Here is a 16,823-nt window from a genome sequence, read left to right on the forward strand (position 1 = left end):
CCTATAATGTAATAATTTCACCCTATAATGTAATAATTTCACCCTATAATGTAATAATTTCACCCTATAATGTTATAATTTCACCCTATAATGTAATAATTTCACCCTATAATGTAATAATTTCACCCTATAATGTAATAATTTCCTATAATGTAATAATTTCCTATAATGTAATAATTTCACCCTATAATGTTATAATTTCACCCTATAATGTAATAATTTCCTATAATGTAATAATTTCCTATAATGTAATAATTTCCTATAATGTAATAATTTCACCCTATAATGTCATAATTTCACCCTATAATGTAATAATTTCCTATAATGTAATAACGCCTGAAAATGTAATAACATTTGCACTTAACTCAATCGAAAATGTAATAAAATCCAATAATGTAATAAAATATCCTGACTGATATTGTAATAACATTTTTACCGATAATGTAATACCTTATTAAATTATTGGGAATTTATTACATTTTCAGGTGGGTCTTTTTTTTTTTTTTTTTTTTTTCCAAAACTGATAATGTAATATTTGACAAATAATATAATATATATGTTCATTTTCAGTCCAGAGTTCTACATTTTGTGTTTTGAGTTTTTAAGAATGTTATATACGCTGGATTTGAAACACCAGAATGATTATTGGGTTAAATTGCAGACTTTGAGTTCCATGTAATAAATTTTGTGCGTGTAATAAATTTCCAATAACGTAATAAGGTATTACATTATTGGTAAAAATGTTATTACAATATCCGTCAGGATATTTTATTACATTATTGGTCAAATTATTACATTATTGGGTTTTATTACATTTTCGATTGAGTTAAGTGCAAATTTTATTACATTTTCAGGGAATTATTACATTATAGGGTGAAATTATTACATTATAGGAGCTACAAGCTTCAATCACAGCAACATCTTTATCATCTCTGAGGACAAAGTTATTGGAAACATTGCTGTTTATGAACAAATGTGTAGAGTTTAGATGCAGATGTGTGATTATTGATTATTGAAACATTACAGGTTAGTTTATGAGGGTTTATGCTGCGTTAGCGGGGTTAGCAGGGTTAGCAGGGTTAGCAGGGCCGGTGCGTTACCTGGTGACGACGGACGTCTTTCTTTCTAAAATGCCGTCCTCTCTCTGCGGAGGTCAGCAATTAACGGGCGGGTCAAAGGTCACATGACCTCGGCAGGACAGAGCAGAAACAAGGAGAGAGAGAGAAATGTCGAGAAAAAAGTCAAAATGTCGAGAAAAAAGTCAAAAAGTTGAGAAAAAAGTCAAAATGTCGAGAAAAAAGTCGAAATGTCGAGAAAAAAGTCAAAATGTCGAGAAAAAAGTCGAAATGTTGATTAAAAAGTCGAAATATCGAGAATAAGGTTTAAGTAAAATTTCAAGAAAAAAGTCAAAATGTTGAGAAAAAGTCAAAATTTTGTGAATAAAGTCGAAATGTTGATTAATAAGTAAATATGTCGAGAATAAGGTGGAAATACAATTTCGAGAAAAAAGTCCAAATGTTGAGAAAAAAGTAAAAATTTTGAGAAAAAAGTCGAAATGTCGAGAAAAAAATGTCAAAATTTAAATATTTAAAAATATTTAAATATATATATATATATATATATATATATATATATATATATATATATATATATATATACACATATATATATTTAAATGTATTTATTGTGTTGTTTTTTATTTTATTTATATATATATGTATGTATATATATATATATATATATATATATATATATATATATATATATATATATATATATATATATATATATATATATATACATACATTTATAGTATAGTTTTTTTATTTTATTTATATATACATACATATATATATATATATATATATTTTTTTTTTTATTTATCTTTTTTTTTAACTACTTTAAACTACAGGTTTAAAGTAGTTAGAGGTCGTCGTTCAGGTGGGTAAACACGATGCTGGACGCCTCACGTCCAATTAAGAGAGGAAACAGAGCGGATGGAGGTTCGGGAGCGGCGCTAGCATTATCGGCCGTTGCTAGTGCTATCGGCCGGCGCTAGCGCTATCGGCCGGCGCTAGCATTATTGGCCGAGCCTCCGAAACTCCGGCGTGGAGATTCCCATCGCCGTCGGACACAAATAGAGAAGAATCTAAACAGATTCTCGTCCGTCTGCAGGATCACCAGCATCTCTAAAGGTCCGGGCTCCCGCCGTCGTCATGGGAACAGGTTAGCTTAAATTATAACGTGGTTTATGACATAATTATTTTCTGCGACACAGTCGTTTTTCTTTCAAAATGTTTATTCAGCATCAACAAAAAAAAAGAAACTATTAAAGGGCTTACAGAAGCTCCGGCCGGTCAGACCGGGGTACCAGGGGTTACCGCGGTTACCGTGGTTACCGTGGTAACCGTGGCTCCGGTCGGTCAGACCAGGGGACCAGGGGTCTGTGGTTACCACGGTTACCGTGGTTACCACGGCTCCGGTCAGACCAGGGTACCAGGGGTCTGTGGCCAGACGGCCGTTACCATGGTAACCACGGTAACCACGGTTACCGTGGTTACCGTGGTTACCATGGTTACCGTGGTTACCGTGGTTACCGTGGCTCCGGTCAGACCAGGGGACCAGGGGTCTGTGGCCCGACGGCCGTTACCGTGGTAACCACGATAACCACGATAACCGCGGTAACCGCGGTAACCGCGGCGACGGCGAACCGTCCGGAGGAGCTGGAACAGGCGTCTGCAGCAAACTGGTAATGGATGTCAGCAAAAGCTGGAATGTATCCTTCCTTCCTTCCTTCCTTCCTTCCTTCTTCCCTTCCTTCCTTCCTCCCTTCCTTCCTTCCTTCCTTCCTTCCTTCCTTCCTTCCTTCCTTCCTTCCTTCCTTCCTTCCTTCCTTCCTTCCTTCCTTCCTTCCCTCCTTCCTTCCCTCCTTCCTTCCTTCCTTCCTTCCTTCCTTCCTTCCTTCCTTCCTTCCCTCCTTCCTTCCTTCCTTCCTTCCTTCCTTCCTTCCTTCCTTCCCTCTTTTCTCATTTCCTTCCTTCCTTCCTTCCTTCCTTCCTTCCTTCCTTCCTTCCTTCCTTCCTTCCTTCCTTCCTTCCTTCCTTCCTTCCTTCCTTCCTTCCTTCCTTCCATAAATCAGTTTTACACAAAAACGTCATCAACAGGAATTTATCATTTTTACCGTGAGATACAAATTCTTACCGTGGGGAATTTTTTTGACGGTTTATCGTAAACGGTAAAATATCTCCCATTCCTGCCGGACGAGTTCTACGAGGCTTCATCGGTGAGTGGTGTCAATTGCGTAAATGTTTGTTAGTTTGTTTGATGAGGATGATTTTATCCTGAAATGGTTTATATCGGTGGAATCACAAGAATCTTAGCTTTCCAAAGATGCTAACAAAGGTGCTAACATGAATAACCAGTTTACTGCAGACTATTCTCTCTCGCCGGTCGTCTGATCTCAGATCTGGGATCAATTTAACTCCGGAAAGTTCTTTAAAACTCAGAAATGGAGCCACGAAGTGAGAAAAGTATCATGTTTAAAATAAAACGAGACATTAATCAAACAATGAATATATAAAATAAATCACAGACAGTAAAAAGCTCTCAGGTGTTTAGTAGCTCTGCTGTTGTTGTTGGGTTTACATACCGATACGCAGATGTTTAACGTATTTAACTGGATTTAACTGATTTAACTTCAACTACACAGGCTTTTTAGATTAAAACACACCACGCTTTTATAAGCCCTTTAACGCTAACAAACTATTATCTTACAAAAACGGAGGAAACAGCAATACAAGATGTTTACAGGATGACTTTATGGAGTGTTTTTTTGTAGTTTTGTTAGTTTTTTTCTGCTTCATTTACAAGGAACACAAACTTCACCAATTATTACCTTCAGAAAAGATATATCTACATTACTGCACGTTCCTAGAGCTACGCTACTACATTTCAGAGGGCTAAAGATACCGGGGGCTAGTCCGGGACCAGGAAAATAACTTTAATTCTTCACAATCACAAGAGTTGAGAGAGAAACCTAAATACGATTAGCCGGGAGGGAATACGTTAAAAATCATAAAGATCGTGCTCTTGGTGACAAGTTTTTGATATTTGGCATGTTAGTTAGTTATGGACATGAGGTTTTCAAAAACCATTGTAGATAAATTGGGAAAATGGCCCCCTAGTGGCCGGTTTAAAGAGAAACCTTCGACTTTATTCTTGAAATTGTATTTCAACATTAATATCGATATTTTAACATCCATCCATCCATTATACCCGCTTTATCCTCTGCAGAGTTACGGGGGTGTGCTGGAGCCTATCCCAGCTATTTTCAGGTGAGAGGCAGGTTCACCTGCACAGGTCACCAGTCCATCGCAGGGCCACAAATAAACACACAAACCAGACACACTCTGTTAGGTTAATCAACGTTTTTGAATTAGTTTTGTGCTTATGAAACCATTAGAAACAAATCAAGTCAGAGAGCTGACTGTGTTTGTTCACAATGCTTATCACATGTTGACAGAAGTCACAACAGGCCACTTCCTGATCTACTCAGGGCTTTTGGACTGTCCTGGGACAACTGTCCCATTGTATTTTTAAGGTTAGCCTGCACGCATCTGTTCAAGATCTCAGAGTTCTCGTTTGTCCAGGAGGGGCCCCCCATTTGACCCCTTTGACCTTTTGTGTTTTTTAAAGACTTTAAGCTAAAGATGTCTGTTTGTTTCTTCATACCAAGCCTCTTTAACTGAAAAGTCACATGTGTGACCATCTGTTTTCTTCCAATTGTCCATTGTCAACCCTATATGGTCATGTTCCTGTCACCCTTGCTGAATAAAAGTGCCAGGCTGCAGGGATAATTTGGGAGAAGAGCTTGGGAGTTCTCTGTGAGGGCCAGTGTGCCCTGCACTCCTCGGCTCTCTTCCCCAGACTTCTGCAGAAGGCCTGAAAAATCATTTCTACAGTCTCTGTGTCTTTCCTAAGTTATTAGGAACCTAACAACACACACTCACACCTAATTTAGAATCAATTAACCTAGCATGCATGTTTTTGGACTGTGGGAGGAAACCGAAGTACCCGGAGGAAAACCATGCAAGCACGGGGAGAACATGCAAACTCCACACAGAAAGACCTGCTGGGCCTGGGAGTCGAACTGGGGACCTTCTTGCTGTGAGGCAACAGTGCTAACCACTAAGACACCGCGCTGCCCTGATATTTCAACTTTTTTCTCAAAATTGTATTTCAACTTTATTCTCGAAATTTCAACTTTTTTCTCAACATTTCAACTTTCTTTGGTGCAAAAAATTACCTTTAAAATTAAATTTGACCTTCAACATGACCTTGAAATAGGAAATTTATCTTTCAATTGAATTACTGGCACCAAAACAGTAGAGAAAGTGACAATAAACAACCATCTAGGACTAAGAGAAGCTGAGATTTGACCTATGAGCCATTTTGAATGTTCTGCAAACTGGCCACTAGGGTTTGAAAACCTTATGTCCATAACTAACATGCCAAATATCAAAAACTCGTCACCAAGTGCAGGATTTCCATGAATTCCCTCCCAGCTAGTTGGAGTCTCTGCTAATCCAGTCGCTCGTCCTGGGGGAAGTTAGCTAAACTCGTTTACATTTTCTAGGGGGTATTTTTTAATCGGGGGGGATCCATTAGTGAAATCCGTCTCTGACTTTCATCTGCTCTTTAGTTTTTCAACTCTAAAAAGGTGGGAGTGTCCGTAAAAAAGTCCATTACTTTGGGCGGGAAGAGCCACAGGTGGCGCTAGGCGGCGGCGCTAGGCGGCGGCGCTAGGCGGCGGCGGCTAGCGTAAACAGTTCAGTATCTGGAGTACGGCTGGTCTCTGTAGACGCCCTTGGTAGCTCGCGCCGCCGGAGCTTTGCCGCGACTGTTAGCCCAATCTTCCTGACCTGGTGGGAAAAAGAGACACAGGTAGGGAGACGTTAGCGAGACGCTAACGGTGAATCGTTAAGTCTTCCTGACCTGATTGGGAGAAAGAGAAGAGACACAGGTGGGGAGAGGTTAGAGACACAGGTGGGGAGAGGTTAGAGATTAGAGGCACAGGTGGGGAGAGGTTAGAGATTAGAGACACAGGTGGGGACAGATTAGAGATTAGAGACACAGGTGGGGAGAGGTTAGATATTAGAGACACAGGTGGGGAGAGGTTAGAGATTAGAGACACAGGTGGGGAGAGGTTAAAGATTAGAGACACAGGTGGGGAGAGGTTAGAGACACAGGTGGGGAGAGGTTAGAGACACAGGTAGGGAGAGGTTAGAGATTAGAGACACAGGTGGGGAGAGGTTAGAGACACAGGTGGGGAGAGGTTAGAGACACAGGTGGGGAGAGGTTAGAGCTTAGAGACACAGGTGGGGAGAGGTTAGAGATTAGAGACACAGGTGGGGATAGGTTAGAGATTAGAGACACAGGTGGGGAGAGATTAGAGACACAGGTGGGGAGAGGTTAGAGACACAGGTAGGGAGAGGTTAGAGATTAGAGACACAGGTGGGGAGAGGTTAGAGACACAGGTGGGGAGAGGTTAGAGATTAGAGACACAGGTGGGGAGTGTTTAGTTAGAGACACAGGTGGGGGGAGGTTAGTTAGAGACACAGGTGGGGAGAGGTTTGAGATTAGAGACACAGGTGGGGAGAGGTTAGTTAGAGACACAGGTGGGGAGAGGTTAGTTAGAGACACAGGTGGGGAGAGGTTAGATATTAGAGACACAGGTGGGGAGAGGTTAGAGATTAGAGACACAGGTGGGGAGAGGTTAGAGATTAGAGACACAGGTGGGGACAGATTAGAGATTAGAGACACAGGTGGGGAGAGGTTAGATATTAGAGACACGGGTGGGGAGAGGTTAGAGATTAGAGACACAGGTGGGGAGAGGTTAGAGATTAGAGACACAGGTGGGGAGAGGTTAGAGGTTAGAGACACAGGTGGGGAGAGGTTAGAGACACAGGTGGGGAGAGGTTAGAGATTAGAGACACAGGTGGGGAGAGGTTAGAGATTAGAGACACATGTGGGGAGAGGTTAGAGACACAGGTGGGGAGAAGTTAGAGATTAGAGACGCAGGTTGGGAGAGGTTAGATATTAGAGACACAGGTGGGGAGAGGTTAGATATTAGAGACACAGGTGGGGATATGTTAGAGATTAGAGACACAGGTGGGGAGAGGTTAGATATTAGAGACACAGGTGGGAGAGGTTAGAGATTAGAGACACAGGTGGGGAGAGGTTAGAGATTAGAGACACAGGTGGGGAGAGGTTAGATATTAGACACAGGTGGGGAGAGGTTAGAGATTAGAGACACAGGTGGGGATAGGTTAGTGATTAGAGACACAGGTGGGGAGAGGTTAGAGATTAGAGACACAGGTGGGGAGAGGTTAGAGATTAGAGACACAGGTGGGGAGAGGTTAGAGATTAGAGACACAGGTGGGAGAGGTTAGAGATTAGAGACACAGGTGGGGAGAGGTTAGAGATTAGAGACACAGGTGGGGAGAGGTTAGAGATTAGAGACACATGTTGGGAGAGGTTAGATATTAGAGACACAGGTGGGGAGAGGTTAGAGACACAGGTGGGGAGAGGTTAGAGACACAGGTGGGGAGAGGTTAGAGATTAGAGACACAGGTGGGGAGAGGTTAGAGATTAGAGACACAGGTGGGGAGAGGTTAGAGATTAGAGACACAGGTGGGGAGAGGTTAGAGATTAGAGACACAGGTGGGGAGAGGTTAGAGATTAGAGACACAGGTGGGGAGAGGTTAGAGATTAGAGACACAGGTGGGGAGAGGTTAGAGATTAGAGACACATGTTGGGAGAGGTTAGAGATTATAGACATAGGTGGGAGAGGTTAGAGATTAGAGACACAGGTGGGATAGGTTAGAGACACAGGTGGGGAGAGGTTAGAGATTAGAGACACAGGTGGGGAGAGGTTAGAGATTAGAGACACAGGTGGGAGAGGTTAGAGATTAGAAACACAGGTGGGAGAGGTTAGAGATTAGAGACACAGGTGGGGAGAGGTTAGAGATTAGAGACACAGGTGGGGAGAGGTTAGAGAGATGCTAACAGTGGATCTTTCAGTCTTCCTGACCTGATTGGGAAGAAGAGATGCAGCTCTCTGCTAATCTGCTGTGACGACTCAGCGTTTAACCTTTACTGTCAGGATTTAATTACTCGGGGAAATAAAATCAGCTCGTTTGAGAGTTGAGTTGAAAGTCCCAGGTTGGGGTGCAGGGTCGGGAAAAGGTTGAAGAGGGGCAGGGCCAGATACTCTAGGAACTACGAGTAAACCTGCACTCTGAGAACGGAGAGCTCTGCCAGGAACATAAGGCACTATCAGGTCTAATAATACTGCAGAGCTAAGCCGTTTTGGGCTTTATATGCAAGTACTAAAATTTTAAATTGGATTCTGAATTTTACAGGTATGTTTTATGGAGAACTGCATTTATACTTCCTTGCTAATTTGGACCGGGTTCTTCCTCGTTTTATCGATGCAGCAGAAACAAAAGCCTCTTGAACCAAACGCTGTCAGACCCTGAACTTCCCCCTGGAAGGATCCGTCCCAGATCCGTCCCAGATAATTGAACGAGAGGATCAAACGCTCGTTGAAAGAACCCGTTTAGTGTCTCGGGGCAGGAAGGTCACGTCACCATTAGCCCAGATACGACCCGCGGCCGACACCGTCACCATTAGCCCCCCAACCCCCAACCGCCCCAACCCCCAACCCCCAACCGCCGCCCCGTCAAAGTGCTACCGGTATCGACGCCGGCCTTTATCCAGAGTTCTCCTCGGATTGCTTTTCCTTTGTGCTGCTGTTTCTTTTTATCCTGGAGCTGGCAGCGATTCGCTACTCGATACTCCCTAATTAGACCTGTCACCGCTACGCTAGCCCTGTCACCGCTACGCTACCGTCACTCCGGAGCAGAAACCTCAAGGTGACCTGGTGTTGGAGAACAGAGATGCTGTTTATCCTCTTTGAACCGCCGGCTTCTCTCCTCTTCTCCTTTCCTCTCTTCTTTTCTCCTCCGCCACCTCGACAGGATTATTACCACTATTTTTATTCCGGCCGCCGGTTGGAAACGCGCTAATGAGCGGAGACACTTCCCACCTTTGAGCTCTGAGATGTTTAAAGAGGTTTGTTTTAAAGAGGTTTTTCAGAGATAAAAACCTCTCGGCAAGGCAACGGCTGATTTCAATAAATATAGTGGATCAGCATTAAATCAAAACCAAACTCTGAACAGATCCTTCCAAAGGTCCGACGTGGGCCCGTTACCGTGGAAACCTGAACGATAAACAGCTCGACCACCAAATACAGTAATGCAATACTTTTTAACAACTGCTGCTTTCTATTATTTTACCTCTTTTCTTATCATTGTATTTCATTTTATTTGTTATTTACTGTTTAATTGTGTCTTGCTGCTTTAAATTATTATTATTTTACTGTTTAATTGTTTCTTGAAGCTTTTAATGTTGAAGTAAATCACTTTAAATGACCGTGTGTTGAATTCTTCTGTACAAATAAACTTGCCTTCTCTTGCTAATCCTCCTCCTCTTTGTGTTGATGTTGTGATGATTTTAAAGACTTGAGTAACTCTCAAACAAGCTGCTTTTATTTCCCCGAGTCATTAAATCCTGACAGTAAAGGTTAAAAAGGTTAAACGCTGAGTGGTCACAGCAGATTAGCAGAGAGGAGCGTCGTTAGCCGTCGTTAGGACGGAAGAACTGGAGGTAGAAATACTCAGTAGATGTTTTAGGGGCGAGAACTCAAACTTTTGACCTGTTTCTTCCCCAAAAAGGAAAGGAATCTCGGTGCAGTTTGGTGTTGGGAGGATTTAGAAATGAACAAACAGGGATTTCAATACTTTCTAACTTTGGATTAAATGCAGAAACAAAGAAAGATGGAGTTATGATCAGACATGGAATCTCTGGAGGAAACAGACGTCTGAAACTCACCGTAAGAATCGTACGAGTCTCCGCTGAGGCCGAACTCGTAGTAGTCGTCTGAGCTGGAACATACAAACGTTCAGGTTAGAGTTACGAGAGTCAGACAATCAGAAACATTCACTGATAAATACAGAAGTTACTGAAATGAGAGAAACAGGAAAACACACAACAGGAACACAAGCCTTTGGAATCTGCAGGAGAGAAAATAAACGGAAACAGAAACACAAACAACGACCAGTCCAGGTCCTAAAACTGAACCAGGACTAGACTAGGCTGCAGTTTCCATGTTTAAAAGCTGTTAATGTCCAAAAGTTCATCGTTTGATTGTTTTTATGTCACAATGTTGACCTGAAAAGGAATGTTTTCTATACCATGTGACCGCCTGGGGGCGGGGCTTAAAATGGAGCGTCCAAATCATGGGTGCAGATCCCGGGGGGGACGGGGGGACATGTCCCCCCCAATTTCTGAAAAACATGAATTGTCCCCCCCCCCATAAAAATACCCTAAATTATTCCAAATTGAACAAATGTATTTTCAGACTTAAAGGTTGAATATGTAGAATATTTATTAAAAATATATTTCTAAAAAAATAATACATCCACGGTGCGTTTTGAGGTTACAGAATGAAAGTATTGCTACTCCTTACATTTTTTTTTTTTAGTCTGAATTAATATTTTGAAAATTTTTGACAGGCTTGACAATGACTTTTTGTCAACGTTCTGTTTACATTCGTACCTGCCCGTACTTGTACTTGTTTAGGGCTCCATATTTCATCCATATATCAATTGATCGTGCATAAAGTAGCGTTAGGATATTGGGCATTATAAGGCTCATGCATATCTTCACACACCCTGCATACACTGTTTGTTTATTATTTGGCAGATTGGCACTGGGTCGATACGTCACCAGGGGGCGCGGCTATATAACGTCATCACCCGCTGACGAGGAAAGGATTGTTTGAACCAGGTGGCGGCTGGCGTGTTTGTGTGGTATGCGGGTCGGGAGTCACTGACGTTACGATTCACACGGAGGCCAATACTCAACCGGTAGCTGATAGTTGTGCACACGGTGAGAGGAGCGGAGCTTCGTGTATGGAATGTTATTATGACTGAGACGCGTGCGGCATCGGAGACGTGCAGCGACATAGAGATGGACATATGAAGAAAAACATAAAAACACCTACGGGAAAAAAAAAAAGGATAAAACTGAAAACGTAATAAAAAAGAATCCGGAGCGGGATTGGATACCCGCATCTGAACTGAACCTAACCAGCACCTCGCTTCGGCTGCGTGGACAGGTTCTGTTATTGTGGAACGGTGCCGGTTTTTGTTGTTTATTTTACTTTGACATGCATGCACGCGCATGACACACACACACATACATACATTTCAGGTCAGGGTTATGTCCTACTTCACGAGGTAGTAGGTTTTAACTTGTGAGTAGTCCCCTAGGATAAAAGGAAGATGGTGAGTAGAATTTGAGATGAGGAGACACTACATACCCAAAACCCTTAAAATTATGATTTAGGAATATAACAGTTGAGTAAGCAGTAAAATTATGATTTAGGAATAGTTAAGAACAGTTAAGTAAGCAGTGACACACACTGTTGGCTGTTTAGGACAAATAAACAGGAAAGCTAAGCACAATAAATGATTCCCTGTGCAGTATTTTTTGGCGAGCCTTTACCAATTTATGGCCTGGTATGAGTTGCATATTGGCAAAAAATTTAAAATTAAAATCACGTTGGTGTCCCCCCGAATCCTGACATCGGACCTGCACCCCTGGTCCAAATCCAAATGAGTCTGAAAAGAACAAAATGCTGGAAACGTTTCGACCATTGATGTGCTAAATAGATCTGCACTGGGGAGCGAGTGTTCGTCTCCTCGCTGGTTTTTTCCTGTTAGAACTAGTACCTTCGTGTCTCTGTCTGGGTCTATTCCCAGTACACGTACCCTTAGCCAAGGACATCCATCCCATAATAACTCTACCAGTAAAGCAGTTTGTTATCAGATTCTCTTATTCCGGGTGAAACAGCATCCGTGTGTCGCTGCCAGACGTCTGAGCGTCTCCGTTAATGGAAGACGGAGACAGATGTGAGACGGGGGAGACAGGTGGGAAAGTGGTTCGTCTCTTGTTTGTTGGTTTATTTATTTGTGTGATGGAGGCGCTGACAGGCCGTCGCTCGCTAACCGTCGCTCGCTAACAGCACTATCATCCCGAGGCCATTCATCATCAGCTGCCAGCGCTAGCAGCCGCTAGCCCCCCCCTCCGCCTGTCAATCAACCGTCAGCATCAGCACCGCTGCCGGGATTAGAGAGCCGAGCATCGCATCACCTCAAACACCTCAAACCCTCAACCCCCAACACCCAACACCCCCACCAACGTGACTCTCCTGGCTCCAGAGCAGCTACAAATCTCACCCTGGATTAGAGAGCCGAGCCGAGCATCAAACCCTGAAACACACAAACCTCCAAACACACAAACACACAACACCCAACACCCCCACCAACACCCCCCCCCACGGCTGCCGATAGGGGATGGGACAAACGGGTCTGTTGTCCCGGGCCCAGGGTAGGGGGGGGCCCAGAACTGGAAAAAAAAAAAAAAAAAAAAAAATATTCTCATTAAATTATGGAATCATTTTTCAAAATGTTTCAAAATATGCCTATTTGTGGAAAGAATATGTAGTATTTGAGTTACATAAAAGCTTGTTATTAGTTTTCTTCCTAATTGTCCTTGTGGTCAAGAACCCCCAACACTAAAATGGTTTGTTGACGTTATCATTTAATTCAACCATTAGAATGGTCAGAATGTCCGGTCAGCACAAGTCCGGTGCTCAGAAAAGAAGAGAAAAGAGAAGAAGAGAAGAAGAAAATAGAGGCCTCAGAGATTCTCTACACAAATATTTTAAAAAGGTGGTGACGGTGAAGCTGGAATTAATAAAGTCAGCGTAGAGCAAGGTAAGAAACAGTTACAACGTTTACCAACCTTGTAACTTAACCTAACTGGCTAGCTCTAATGCTAACGTCCATTAGCTTGTATAAAAACCTGAAGAGCAGAGGGAGAGGAGAGGAAGAGGAGAAGGAGAGATCCGGGCGCAGGGGGGCCAATCTTAGATTATTTTGTCCGGGGCCCCGGCAGGACTGTCAGCTGGCCTGCCAGCCACCATCACCCCCAACACCCCCACCAACACCTCCACCGCCGCCTCCACGCCCCTCGGTGACTCTCCTGACTCCAGAGCAGCTACACATCTCACCCTGGATAAGAAGTTTCCTGCTGATCCGGTACACGCACGCACGTACACGCACGCACGCATGCACGCACGTACACGCACGCACATACACACGCACGCACGTACACGCACGCACGCACGTACACGCACGCACACGCACACGCACGTACACGCACGCACGTACACGCACGCACACGCACGCACGTACACGCACATACACGCAAGCACACACGCACGCACGTACACGCACGCACATACACACGCATGCACATGCACACGCACGCACATACACACGCACGCACATGCACGTACACGCACGCACGTACACGCACGCACGTACACGCACGCACGTACACGAACGCAAGCACGCACGCACACACTCGCGCACGCAAACACACCTAGATACATGTCGTTGTAACTGGATGTTGTCTTTTCTTGTTGTTTGTACTGTATGTTCACTGTCTGTATCTTGTATTTGTTTTATGTCCACTTGGTAAATAATAAAACAATGCTAACGGGACGCAGCAGCGTCTGACAGCTAAATATGCGTCGTGTCTCCTTCTCCTTGTTCCGGGGAACGACGCTGACAGGGAATCAAATAATAGCGTGTCGCGCCGCGCCGCGCGCTGGGATGCCGGGATGTTTCCAGAGAAGGTTCTCTTACATTCAGGTTGTCATCTCTTATATTCCGGCAGTAAATCAATTTGCATCCCTTCACAGGGGATTGTTCACCGAGCGGCCGACGCCGAGCTGCTGCTGCATTTCTGTCACGTTCCAGAACATCCCTGAGCCGCGGAGCAGGAATCACTTTACCGGCGTGTTTACACGCCTTTTAGTGTCACTTAGCTTCCTTATGCTTTCACTAGATTAAAGCTTTTCTCTTTAAAAAGCTTTGTTAGGTCAGAAACGTCACGTTCTGCTGAAGCTGCTGGTTAGACGCCTCTAATTCCCGAGATGACACTTTGTCGATATTGTTCCACACCTTCTCTCCTCCGTTCTTCCTGAAGGTTAAAATCCTGCTTGTTGGAACTAATGACATGTTTTTAGCAAGTTTTGCACCTAATACTTAAACATTAGCCAAGATTTCTTGTAGGCCTGTGTTGAAAAAATAAACTTTCCGATTCCAAATCGATTCACATATTAATTCCTAAAAATTCATATGTCTAAAGATCGATTTAAAAATTTTTTTTTTTTTCATTATTACAACTTTTGTTTTTTTTTTCCGTTTTTTTTATGCCCAAAAGTTTTGTTGGACACCAGAATAACTAGTGCCATGTTTTTGCCTTTAAACACGTTTAAAGGTATGAAAACCTTAAAGTTTTCAGTTATAATTGCATAAATTGTCTATATTTCATTACTTTATATACTGTCTTGCATGCAACAGCTCAATAAACAGTTTTAATAACACTAACCCAGGGGTCAGCAACCCGCGGCTCTAGAGCCGCATGTGGCTCTTTAGCGCCGCCCTAGTGGCTCCTGGAGCTTTTTCAGAAATGTTTTACCTTTTTTATCCTTTTTTTCTTCTTTTTTTCAATTTTTTTCATTTTTTTTCCTTTTTTCTTCTTTTTTTTCTTTTTTTCTTCTTTTTTCTCTTTTCTTCTTCTTTTTCATTTCATTTTTAATCTCGACATTTGGACTTTTTTCTCAACATTTGGACTTTTTTCTCGACATTTGGACTTTTTTCTTGAAACTTTGACTTTTTTCTCAACATTTCAACTTTTTTCTCGAAGTGCATAATTAAAATAAATCTTCCCCCAGTTCTAACTAATATAGAAACATGCAGCATGTGTTTCTTCATTCTAATTCTGATACAAGACTTTTCATTTTTTGCGGCTCCAAACATATTAGTTTTTTGTGTTTTTGGTCCAATATGGATCTAAAACATTTTGGGTTGCCGACCGCTGATCTAACCCAATTAATATCAGAATGGAATCAGATCAAATCATGTTAATGGATTCTGAATCTTAAGAATCGACCACTGATTGGTGTCACCTGTATCTCTGATTGGTGTCACCTGTATCTCTGATTGGTGTCACCTGTATCTCTGATTGGTGTCACCTGTATCTCTGATTGGTGTCACCTGTATCTCTGATTGGTGTCACCTGTATCTCTGATTGGTATCACCTGTATCTCTGATTGGTGTCACCTGTATCTCTGATTGGTGTCACCTGTGTCTCTGATTGGTGTCACCTGTGTCTCTGATTGGTGTCACCTGTATCTCTGATTGGTGTCACCTGTATCTCTGATTGGTGTCACCTGTATCTCTGATTGGTGTCACCTGTATCTCTGATTGGTGTCACCTGTGTCTCTGATTGGTGTCACCAGTATCACTGATTGGTGTCACCTGTGTCTCTGATTGGTGTCACCTGTATCTCTGATTGGTGTCACCTGTATCTCTGATTGGTGTCACCTGTATCTCTGATTGGTGTCACCTGTATCTCTGATTGGTGTCACCTGTGTCTCTGATTGGTGTCACCTGTGTCTCTGATTGGTGTCACCTGTATCTCTGATTGGTGTCACCTGTGTCTCTGATTGGTGTCACCTGTATCTCTGATTGGTGTCACCTGTGTCTCTGATTGGTGTCACCTGTATCTCTGATTGGTGTCACCTGTATCTCTGATTGGTGTCACCTGTATCTCTGATTGGTGTCACCTGTATCTCTGATTGGTGTCACCTGTGTCTCTGATTGGTGTCACCAGTATCACTGATTGGTGTCACCTGTGTCTCTGATTGGTGTCACCTGTATCTCTGATTGGTGTCACCTGTATCTCTGATTGGTGTCACCTGTATCTCTGATTGGTGTCACCTGTATCTCTGATTGGTGTCACCTGTGTCTCTGATTGGTGTCACCTGTGTCTCTGATTGGTGTCACCTGTATCTCTGATTGGTGTCACCTGTGTCTCTGATTGGTGTCACCTGTATCTCTGATTGGTGTCACCTGTGTCTCTGATTGGTGTCACCTGTATCTCTGATTGGTGTCACCTGTATCTCTGATTGGTGTCACCTGTATCTCTGATTGGTGTCACCTGTATCTGATTGGTGTCACCTGTATCTCTGATTGGTGTCACCTGTATCTCTGATTGGTGTCACCTGTGTCTCTGATTGGTGTCACCTGTATCTCTGATTGGTGTCACCTGTATCTCTGATTGGTGTCACCTGTATCTCTGATTGGTGTCACCTGTATCTCTGATTGGTGTCACCTGTGTCTCTGATTGGTGTCACCTGTATCTCTGATTGGTGTCACCTGTGTCTCTGATTGGTGTCACCTGTGTCTCTGATTGGTGTCACCTGTATCTCTGATTGGTGTCACCTGTATCTCTGATTGGTGTCACCTGTATCTGATTGGTGTCACCTGTATCTCTGATTGGTGTCACCTGTATCTCTGATTGGTGTCACCTGTGTCTCTGATTGGTGTCACCTGTATCTCTGATTGGTGTCACCTGTATCTCTGATTGGTGTCACCTGTATCTCTGATTGGTGTCACCTGTATCTCTGATTGGTGTCACCTGTATCTCTGATTGGTGTCACCTGTGTCTCTGATTGGTGTCACCTGTATCTCTGATTGGTGTCACCTGTGTCTCTGATTGGTGTCACCTGTGTCTCTGATTGGTGTCACCTGTGTCTCTGATTGGTGTCACCTGTATCT

The 16,823-nt window shown here is 43.1% G+C and overlaps 1 protein-coding gene across 1 annotated transcript in view; it reads right to left on the bottom strand.

Annotated features, from left to right (window-relative positions):
* Window positions 1–4,396: 4,396 nt before the first annotated feature.
* Window positions 4,397–16,823, bottom strand: part of khdrbs3 (KH domain containing, RNA binding, signal transduction associated 3) — a 120,386-nt gene continuing 107,959 nt past the window's right edge. The window contains exons 8-9 of the mRNA XM_061742266.1: window positions 9,955–10,007; window positions 4,397–5,921 (exon numbers count right to left, since the gene is read on the bottom strand). Coding sequence (XP_061598250.1) covers window positions 5,830–5,921; window positions 9,955–10,007 — 145 coding nt within the window. The 3' untranslated portion in view covers window positions 4,397–5,829. The remainder of the gene's footprint in view (window positions 5,922–9,954; window positions 10,008–16,823) is intronic.

The sequence above is a fragment of the Cololabis saira genome, chromosome 15, assembly GCF_033807715.1.
Source record: "Cololabis saira isolate AMF1-May2022 chromosome 15, fColSai1.1, whole genome shotgun sequence".
In the NCBI taxonomy this organism is placed as follows: Eukaryota; Metazoa; Chordata; class Actinopteri; order Beloniformes; family Belonidae; genus Cololabis; species Cololabis saira.